A 10,953-nucleotide genomic window follows, 5' to 3' on the forward strand; every position below is an offset into this window, starting at 1 on the left:
TTCTACGGGAGTAAATAAATTTTACATGAGAAGAATCACTTATACATTTCACAAAGATAAATCCAAATTTAAATAAACACTTTAGACAAATTGAGAAACTTTTTACCTTAAAGTCTTCCCCAACTTTACATAACTTATTACCATCCCCGCCCTTACTCTAAAGTCTAAACACACGGTTTAGAAAAGAAAAATATATACTTTACGTACATGTATGATATGGAATTGCATTTCTCTATCATGATGTACTCTTCAAATTAATTAGCACCCTTCAATAAAAGATAGAGTCACATATTTCTTGTTCCCTTAGATATAGTGAAGATGGGTCCTACTTTATCAAATTGCTTAAGCCATGATGTCATTAATTTACTAAACTCTTAAAATATTATAGATGAGGGTGTTGATTATGGTAGTTAAAGCAAAAGAAAGCCTCTTTCATGCCCACACCATCATCTACTTCATCATCCTCTTGATCGGGTCTCTTGAGTCATTTGTTTTCTAGCTTTGATTGGTTCTTCTTGTTTCAGGTTGCCTATAATACCTACTTTACAACTCTCTCCGGTCATAAATTTATTTTTTTAAATACATTGAAAAATTGATGTATCTAGACTATTTTATAGATTAGATACATTCACTTTTCAATGTATCTAAAAAACCAACTTTCTTCTTATATTAAGGACTAGAGGAAGTACTATATTACTGTTAAATAAATTAATTAATATTCCAAATTAAAATTGGAGATATATAAATAGATAATATTTATAGGTTTTAGTCATTTTCCATGAAGCGTTTATGACATTCTTTCTTGAAAAATTAATTATGTGAACATCTCCACCATAAAAAGAAAGACATTTTATACTTCTTGCTCTAATTAATCATGAGAGTTTTTTTTTTTTAAATAGATTTGTTTTGGAATGACAAACATATTATATATAAATATAAAAATGACAAAAGTATATAAGAAAGTTTAGAAAACAGAATGTTAGAAGTAAACTCGATCAGAACCCAATAATCTCTAAAATAAAATAGAAAATCCAACAAGCAAATTAAAAAAACTACAAGAAAAAATGAAGAACACTACCAACAAACTAGGAACTTTCATAGGCACAACAACGAGAAAAAGAATACTCAGAAAAAGAGAGAGCAAGAGTTCTTAATGAAAAAAAATAAAGTAAAATAAATTTCTTAATGTCAGAAAAAAATAAAAATATTAATAAATACTATATATATAAATCTATCGGAGCTATCCACCACGTACAAATACATATTTAAATAAAATTGGTATCGAATAATTCATCCAGAAAAATACTTGTCTATATGTTAACATCAATCCGATGTGGAACCTTTGATTAATATGTAGTATTTCATAATTCATTGTCAAATACGTACGCCGCTACATTATATCATACAGTTGGCTTGTATTTTGTTTGTTTTTCAACTAATTAACCTGAAGTTGGAAGTTTATTATATACAAAGCTAGTTAGACGTATTAATTATTGCTATAGTTCATGTATTGTATATAAATATTTATTCATCTACCAAAAGGAGAGACAGCATCGTATACTACTTGAAATATTAGTAGTATCTGGTAGAAGGATGGATGTAACCATAGTCCATAATATATAATATATAATAATGAAACATGTATTAGTACAGTATTTTGTTTCCTTGCAATTATTAGAAACGACTATTTGACAAATATATAAAAAATTTATCTATCTTTAATTTAAAATTTAACTTAACCAACAAGTTGACATCGTTAAAATAAATATTTTCATTTGAAAGTTGAATTTGAAATCTCAATTTTATGTGTGAATTTGAGTGGGAATTTATTGTTCGTATAGAAGAAAAATGTTCTCAACTGTAAGAGTACGTAAGGCGACAGTTCCATTAAAATCAAGTTGAATAAGTGTTTGTATGGTACGTGACTTATTTTCAGCTGAAAAAAAAAATACTAATTATATGCTTAGGTTCCTGGAATTATTTTTAAAAAAATGTAAATTAAACTTTTTAATTTCTCATCACATATAATTAATCAATGTAAATATGAAACAAAAATCTTCAATATATTAATGAAATCAAAGGGCAAGCCCCAACAAGAAAAGAACTAAAATTCTCTTAAGAAATGAAATACCGATAAGCATCTGCTAACCTAAAAATGAAAACTCTCTAAAAAATAAAATCCAAAATCTGATTCGATCATCAAGCAGGCCATAAGATGAAATGGTTTTTGTTTCGACAAGGGTTGTATTGGCCTTCTATGCTTAAAAATTGCATGGATTATGCAAAAGAGTGCCAAGAATGTCAAAGACATATGCAGGTATACCGTATACAACATGTTCCTGCAAGTGAATTACATTCGATTGTAAAGCCTTGGCCGTTCATGGGCTGGGCCTTAGACTTGATTGGTGAAATCAGGCCAGCCTCATCAAAAAACCAGCGCTATATACTGGTTGGAATTGATTATTTCACAAAGTGGATTGAGACCGTTGCTTTAACAAATGTGGATCAGGAGGCTGTGATTAATTTCATCCAAAACCATATAATTTATAGGTTTGGGCTCCCTGAAACTATTACTACTGACCAAGGGACAGTGTTTATTGGGCGAAAAATGCAAGATTTTGCTGACCAAGCAGGTTTTAAGCTGATAACTTCGACGCCTTACTATGCTCAAGCAAATGGCCAAGTCGAAGCAACTAACAAGGTCATAATTGGTTTAATTAAAAAACATATTGCTTAAAAGCCAAAGAATTGGCACATAACATTAGATCAAGTTTTATGGGCATGTAGAAACTCTCCTAAAGAATCAACTGGTTCATCTCCTTTTTGATTGACCTATGGCCATGATGCTGTGTTGCCTGTGGAAGTTATGATGCAGTCAATTCGAGTGCAAAGGCAGTTGTAACTACCTACTGACCATTATTGGAACTTAATGTTAGATGAGTTGATTGATGTAGATGAGGAAAGATTGCAAGCGTTGGATGTATTAGTTCGACAAAAAGAAATAATTGCCAAAGCTTACAATAAAAAGGTTAAACCTAAAACCTTTAACCTAGGAGATTTGGTTTGGAAAGTTATTCTTCCCATGGATAGAAGAGATAGGGTCGTTGGGAAATGGTCACCTAATTGGGAAGGGCCATTCAAGATTTCTCAGGTATTATCCAATGGTGCTTACGAAATTGAAGAATTAACTCCTGAACAACGTTCAGTGAATATGAATGGCAAATATTTAAAGAAATATAAGCCAACGTTACAAGAAGTACGCATAAGAAACGAGTAATTCAGAATTGAAAGATGCGAAATGGTAAATAAAACTGCCAATAAAATAAATTTTATTTATTAAAATAAAAACATTACAACCAAATTGTTTAAGAATGATTCAAGGAAATATAAATATGGTTGAATGTTGCAGGGTCACCACTTAGGGTTTACCCTGGTCCTCAGCTTCCTCTTTCTTGATTCAAAATGAGGGTTCACAGAGGCCTGAGATTCTTCCTTCTCAGAAGAAGGAGATCATGGGTAAGGATCTTCAGGCTCAAGAGTACTGAGGAACTCAGCATAATCTGAGTTAGTGTCGTCAGAACCAGAGGAATCAGAGGAGAGGACGATGGTTTCTACCTCGTCACCTTTTGCCTTCCTGGGGCGAAGAATTCTGGTGCGTGCAGGCCTGGAGGCTGGAGTTTTGTCCTCCCAAGGGGACGTTGAGTCTTAGACTCTTTGGTGGTGAGAGATTAATCTTTTTCCCTAGTCATGTTCAAAGATTGTTTCTTTGGTTGTTCTTGCTGTGAAAATGGAGTGGAAAGACTTTAGATGAGGTATTTATAGATGGACTCGCAAGGGTTGAAACAATACGTTTTGAATGCATAGATGGTTACAACTAACCATAACAAATTTTGCGTTGGAAAGCGTTGCCTCAATAAATGCGTAAGTGGGTACAGTCAGTTAGATTTGACTGCGTTGGAAACTTGTTTGTTTTATCCTTTTGGAAAAGTTATTAAACGAACTTTGAATATTGGCCAAAACAGAAAAACAAACGTTCGTGGGTCCCAAGAATAAAATAACTTGGGCAAAAAAGAGTGCGCAGCATTAAAACCAAAAAGAAGGCATACTTTAAATGTGTAGGCCTAAATTGTTCGAATGAAAATAGTTAAAATACTGAAATATAATTCGTTCGAATGAAATGAAAGGAAACAATAAAAGAACAAATGTTGTGTTTAAGTTACAAAGTCATTAAGAGCGCTGCCATGACGAAAAGGGTGGTTTCTTGTTATCTGCCTTGAATTGGTAATATTGATTTCGAATGGAAACCAACTTACGCTGCAATACTTCTTTGTCATTGGCAAGGCGCTCCACTTCCTTTTGAATGGCTAGGCCGTCACTGTAGTGCTGAATACCTTCATGGGCTAGCTCATCAATCTTGGCCCTAGGGACTTCAACCGCCAATGCGGTGAAGCGTTCCTTTTTGGCTTCCTCTTGACGGATCTTTTCTTCTAACTCCTTGATTTCAGACCGCCACTTGCTAATGTTGTCCTCGTAAACTATGATTTGGTTAAAAGCATCAGAGGAAGCAGTTTTGACCCTTGTGGCTTCTGCATTGTAACGGGCTGCTTGGTCGAAATAGTGTTGTTGCGCAGAAAGTTGAGAATTTAAAAGCTCATCATTCCTGGTCAGGAGTTGAGAATATTTGGCGTATTGCTCCAAGTAGGTCTCTGCTTGAGTAACCAGGAGGAAAGTTTCTTCGTTGGTTTTGGGATTTTGAAGCTTGTCGAACAAGGCCTTGATGTTGAAGTAGATGGAAGAATTGCGCTCAAGCAATCCCAACATGTCTCCATCAATTATCTCCCTTTTAAACCTCAGCTCATGATCAAATTGTTCTTGCTCAACTAATTTTCCTTATCTTCAGCAGCATAGGTGGAAGTACCATGATTCGAAAGGAGCTTGCTGAGTGCATCTTCTGGAGCCAAATCCTTCAACTCTCTAACAATCTCTGCTGGCAGGATAGTAGAAGGAGGAGGTTTCGAGACTGAAGTACCTTCACCGTCAAGTGAATCTCCAGTTTGAGCATCATCATCATCAGAGTCGAAGATCTCGTTGGTGTCTATGGAGCCAAACCGGTGGCCTGTTCCACTTGGCTGTGGCTGATTAGTGGTGGAATGTTCACCTTCGAGAGGTTGGCTCTGCTCATTAACAACCCCCATATCCTGGTTGGCTGCAGCATTAGCATCATCCATTACTGGTTCGTTTGGATTTTGCATTTGTTCCTGAACCAGTGGAGGGCCATTACCTTCGAGTGTTGTTGTTGCAGGAGGGCTTCCTTGTAGTTGCTCTCGACCAAGAATGGCATCTTCATTATTGGGGTTTGGCATAGTAGTCTCTGCGTCACGATGAGGCGAGCCAGTAGGCTTGGGTGATGATGGTTTACTAGAGCCAGGAGCTTTGACAGGCTTGGGAGAGAGAGTCTTTTCCAGTGTGGTATCTTGATGCTCAACATTTAACTCCTCAACCACGTCCTTAGCTACTTTGGTAGGGGAAGGATCATCATGGAGTGCTGGCTTTGGAGAATTTTGTGGCTAAAAAAAAAAAAGAGAGAGAGAGAGAACAAAAAACCAAAGTTAAGTAGGAAGTTAAAAGCAAGGGAAAACATTAAGATATAGAAAAGAATAGTTACTTGCACTTGGCTATCGAAGCCAGTTTCAGACGCCTTGGGCATGTCTGCCTCGACGGTGTGTGTTGCAACAGGGGTAGTGGAATAGAGAGTTTTCTTGTGCTTCTTTTTCTTCTTTTTCTTTTCTGATTGATCTTTTGGAGGATCCTCATAAGGTTTCGAAGCTTCTTCTTTTGCTTCACTCTCCTTGTGGCCTTCTTCATGTGAGGCTTGATGTTTGGCCTTTTTGTCCTTCTTCTTTTTCTTCTTTTCCTTAGAAGTTTGGTCAGTTTGAGGAGGGTCTTGCATTGTGGTGGCTGTTAGTTGTTCATCAATGACTGGAGTAATGGTGTCCTGCAAGCCACGTCCCAACAAGTTTTAGTTCAAGTAAAAGAATAGTTAGAAGACAAGCTTGTGGCCAAGGTAATTACCTCGTTTGGATCACTCGAAAGGGCAACTGGGGTAAGCATAAAATTGTCCCGAGATTTACTAGTTGATCTCGCAAGTTTAAATACTTAAACTAGCGGTTGTTTACCAAATTTCAGTGTAAACAATATCTCAGTGATCCTATCATTTGTCTGAATAGTGTAAGATATACTCCCTCTTTATCCTTACATTCATCCAGCTTTGAGTTTGTATCTGATAGGTTTGAAATTGGCTTGCACTCAGTCATTTCAAACTTGTTAAGTAGTTCACTGATATATTTCTGTTGATGCATCACTATTCCACCTTGAACTTCAACAAACTCCATTCCAAGGAAGAATGAGAGTTTTCCAAGGTCAGTCATCTCAAATTCAGCCTTTAATTTGCTTTTCAACTTCTCAATTTCTGATTTTTGACTACCAGTTATGAGTAAGTCATCAACATACAAGCAAATTATAACCAACTCTTTATTGTTAAGACTCTTCACATAGACACCAAATTCTACTGTGCACTTTTTGAATCCAATTTGAATAAGAAATTGATCATTCTCTTATTCCAAGCTCTAGGAAGCCATATAGAGCCTTATACAGTTTATATACCATTTTCTCTTTGCCTTCAATTTCAAGACCTGGTGGCTATGCCACATATACCTCCTCATCTAGTGGACCACTTAAAAATGCTGACTTGACATCCAAATGGTATAGCTTCCATTTATTCTTACAAGCCAGTGCTACAACTAACCTTACAGTTTCAATTCTAGCAACTGGTGCAAATACCTCATTGTAGTCTATACCATGTTTCTACAAGAAACCTCTAGCCATCAACCTTGCTTTATGTTTTGAAATTGTGCCATCAGGGTTCAGTTTCACTTTGAACACCCATTTCACATCTATGTTCTTCTTCTTGTCTGGAAAGGCAACTAGCTTCCAAGTCTAATTTTTCTCAATTGACATAAGCTCTTCTTCCATAGCCTTCTTCCACACATTACTTTTCAAAGAATCTCTGAAATTCATTGGTTCAAAGTCATCTAGTAATGCAAAGTGAATGAGATCACCTTCATTATTCACAACATTGTCAGAAGTTACTATATGATCATGCAACCTGCTTGAAGCATTTCTGGTTCTCTGAGGTAATTGTCTTATCACTGGTGGAGATATAACCCCTTAATTCTCTTCAACACTTTCAGGGATTATATCATTGACAGGTTCCTCATTCACTTGTTCATTTTCTGATTCATCACTTAATTCAAGAAATATGTAGCTACTCTCACTGTTATATGTAGTTTCAGCTCCACACTTCCATTGTTCAGCTTCATTTATTATAACATCTCTACTAATATGAGTTTTATTAGTCATAGGGTCATATAGTTTGTAAGCACCAGTTGGATGATAACCAATCAAAATCATTATCTCACTATTATCTTCAAGTTTAGTTCTTCTAGCATCTGACACATGCTTGTAACACAGAGAACCAAACACTCCAAGGTGCTTCACACTGGGTTTCCTTCCATACCAAGCTTCTTCACGCACTATTTTCAACTTCTTGGTTGGACACTTGTTCAAGATGTAAGCAGAAGTAGTGACTGCTTCACCCCAAAACTTGTGTGGCAGACACTTTTGTTTGACCATGCTCCTAGCCATATTCAACAATGTTTTACTCCTTCTCTTTGCTAGTCTATTGTGTTGTGGTGTGTAGGGAGCTATAACTTCATGAGATATACCCAGACTCTTGCAGAAATTTTCAAAGTCTTTTGAAGTATATTCTCCTCCACCATATGTTCTCAAAATTTTAATTGATTTTTCACTCTCCTTCTCAATTAAAACTTTGAGATTTCTAAACACTGCTAAAGCTTCACCCTTAAGCTTTATGGTGAATAACCGTATCATTCAAGTAAATTCATCTACAAATGTGATGAAATATTTGCTTCCTCCCAATGATTGCACTTCAAAGGGACCACAAAGATCTGAATGAATCACTTCTAGAGTTGCACATGCTCTCTTAGTCATCTCCTGCATAAATGGTAACCTACTTTGCTTACTCTTTATGCAAATATTACATATTGCATGCTTCACATTGATTTTAGGCACACCATACACTAATTCTTTAGAATTCAATTCACTTAAACTTCTAAAGTTCAGGTGTCCATACCTTTTGTGCTATAGTTCTTCAACCTCATCAATCACTGTTGTAGATATACACATCATATCTACACTTGAGATTTTGCATCTATAGGTCCTGTTCTTTGACAAATTGCACATCAAAATCAAGTTCTTCATTTTGTCAAACAGCTTCAGTGCATTATCTTCCATGTTCACTAAGAACCCTTTTTGCACCAATTGACCTAAACTAAGCAAATTGCAGTTCATTTCGGGCACATACAATACTTCAGAGATGATTTACTTTACCCCCCTTCTTGCTTTTGATCACTATGTTACCAATTCCTTCAGCAACAAGTTTTCTGCCATCAGCCAGTCTTATACTTGACTTCTTGCTTGCATCAAAGCAGGTTAACCATTCTCTATGTGGTGTCATATGATTTGAGCACCCTTAGTCAAGAAACCATTCTTCATTTTTCTCACTCTCTTCTGCTACATTGGCTTCTTGTTGGGCCTTCTTGTACCAACACTCATCAGCAAAGTGACCATGTTTATCACAGTTATAGCATTTCACCTTGCTTTTATCAAAATTCTTCTTCTTGTTTTTACCTTTAACCAAACCTCCTTCTTTAGAAGACTCAAATTTGTCATCAGTTTTTGAATTTTGATCTTTGGACCACTTTGCCTTATCTTTTCCTTTCTTTTTGTGGTTCTTGCTACTATCATCTTTCTTGTTGGTTTGAGCCTGCAGGGCTTGTTGATTCAATCTTTCTAAACCTCGACTAAGCATTGTGATCTCATGTGCTTCTAAAACACTTTGCAATTCCTCAATTTTCATAGTAGTTGTATCTTTTGAATACTCTATGGCCACTACCACATAGTCAAAGCTTGGAGTTAAAGACCTTAACACTTTCTCTACTACCATTTCATCAGTGATGTTCTCTCCACAGTTTTGCATTTTATTCACAACTGCAAGAAGTTTTGAGAAGTAATCACTTACTTTTTTATCTTTCTCCATCATCATAGATTCATATTGTCTTCTATATGCCTGCAGCTTCACTTTCTTTACCTTGGCTACACCATCATGATAGCTTTCAAGAATATCACATGCCTCTTTAGACTTTGTAGATTTTGCAATCTTCTCAAAATGTTGAGCATCACAGTTTTTGTGCCTCCGTTGGATTCTCTACCAACTCATCATTGCCATTCAGAACCACATCAAGACAATCTTGAGCTCCAAAAAATGATTTCATCAACGCATTCCACCTATCTCAGTTCTTTCCATCAAGAACCAGAATATTTGTTCCAAAACCATGAGTATTCATCTTGCTTCTTCAAGAAATCAATGCACACAAACTCACTTAGTGTTTCCCAATTGATTTCTCTTCACAAATTCACTCGTGTTTCCCTTAATTGAACCAGACTCTTGATGCCAATTGTTGGTGCAACAAAAGCATCAAGCACACACACACACACTGCACAATTCATAGGCTCAAGGCAAGCCTGTGAGCACAAACACAGTTTCTGCAAAAGTGTGATGGAATGAATGGGAAATTATGATGTTGTTTTGTGAGGTAGAAGAAGATGAAAGACTAAGCGAAAGATCAAATTTTATTCATCCACTAATGGGCCAAAAAAGTATATTACAAGTGATACACATAAGTGTATTTATAGTAGTTACTTAAACTACAAGTAACTAATGACATGGCCTAGAAACTAACTTCTAACTAACTTAGTAGATTAGTTAACTAACTAACTACTTTAAAGGACACAAACTAACCACTTAACTAACTTTGAATTATCACAATCCATCATGTTTCACGTGGTGGTCAACTTAGTATTCTCCTTGAATCACAGTATTAAGAAAGTAAATGAAATATTCTATCTCTGAGCTTAATTCAGTTGGTAGGAATATCGCATGTATAATATATACAGGAGTCGGGGTTCGAACATCGGACACTCCCTTATTCACCTTGTACTTCTTAAGATTCTTCAACAAAAATTTTAGCATTAAACATTGGTGAAACTTTTATACTATATGTGGTAATAAAAAAAAATTCAATGCAGACCTAATGCCTAATTAAGAAGGCACATACTCTATTTGTCCCACACAAAAAGTGTCATTTTCATTTTTGAATACATTTTTTTATTACTGTTTTCAATTTATAATTTCTCTTTAATTTTTGTTAAATAGGCATAATATAGCAAAAACTTGATAAACCAATATATTCTCTATGCAAAACTACAAAAGATTAATATCAATCAAGACAACTGAGATTTATTTAAAGGATTCAAATATTTACTTTTTTTTTATTTCTAAATATATACCAATTGCACACCATGTATTCAGTGGAGCCAAAAAAATTATAAAGTTCGGGCAAACGGGCAAAATATCAGTTTTGCCCTAAACTAACCCTAAAAATCTAGTTTTTTTTTTTAACTAACCCCTAAAATATCAAATTCTTTTACCAGAGTCTGGCAAGTGTCGGATCCGCCGCTGCCCAGGTAGTATATATAATACTGTATAACAATTTTTTTTTTCTTTTTGATAATTATAATATAGCAATTTTTGTAGTAAAGCGCGATTGCGAAGACACATATCACATATTATTTCAATGCTCGCAAAATAAATATTTGTTTACTTTCAAGTCCTAAACATCATATGTCGATATAAATATAATATGCATAAAACAACAAAATTAACATAGCTCTCTTAGTATTTTATTTTCTAATTGATGTACAAGCTTTTGCCTTGTTGTGCATAGTGTGATAGTAGTATGTGGAAGTTGAAGA

General features: G+C 35.3%; 1 protein-coding gene across 1 annotated transcript; it reads right to left on the reverse strand.

Moving 5' to 3' along the window:
• Positions 1–8,611: 8,611 nt before the first annotated feature.
• On the reverse strand, positions 8,612–9,485 carry LOC123922960. Its single transcript, XM_045975616.1, has 2 exons — positions 9,453–9,485; positions 8,612–9,346 (listed from the first exon to the last, which is right to left on the reverse strand). Exons 1-2 carry the CDS (start codon positions 9,483–9,485, stop codon positions 8,612–8,614), a joined length of 768 nt encoding a protein of 255 aa, XP_045831572.1.
• Between the last annotated feature and the right edge of the window lie 1,468 nt (positions 9,486–10,953).

This window comes from Trifolium pratense, linkage group LG4, assembly GCF_020283565.1.
Source record: "Trifolium pratense cultivar HEN17-A07 linkage group LG4, ARS_RC_1.1, whole genome shotgun sequence".
NCBI classification, from domain to species: Eukaryota; Viridiplantae; Streptophyta; class Magnoliopsida; order Fabales; family Fabaceae; genus Trifolium; species Trifolium pratense.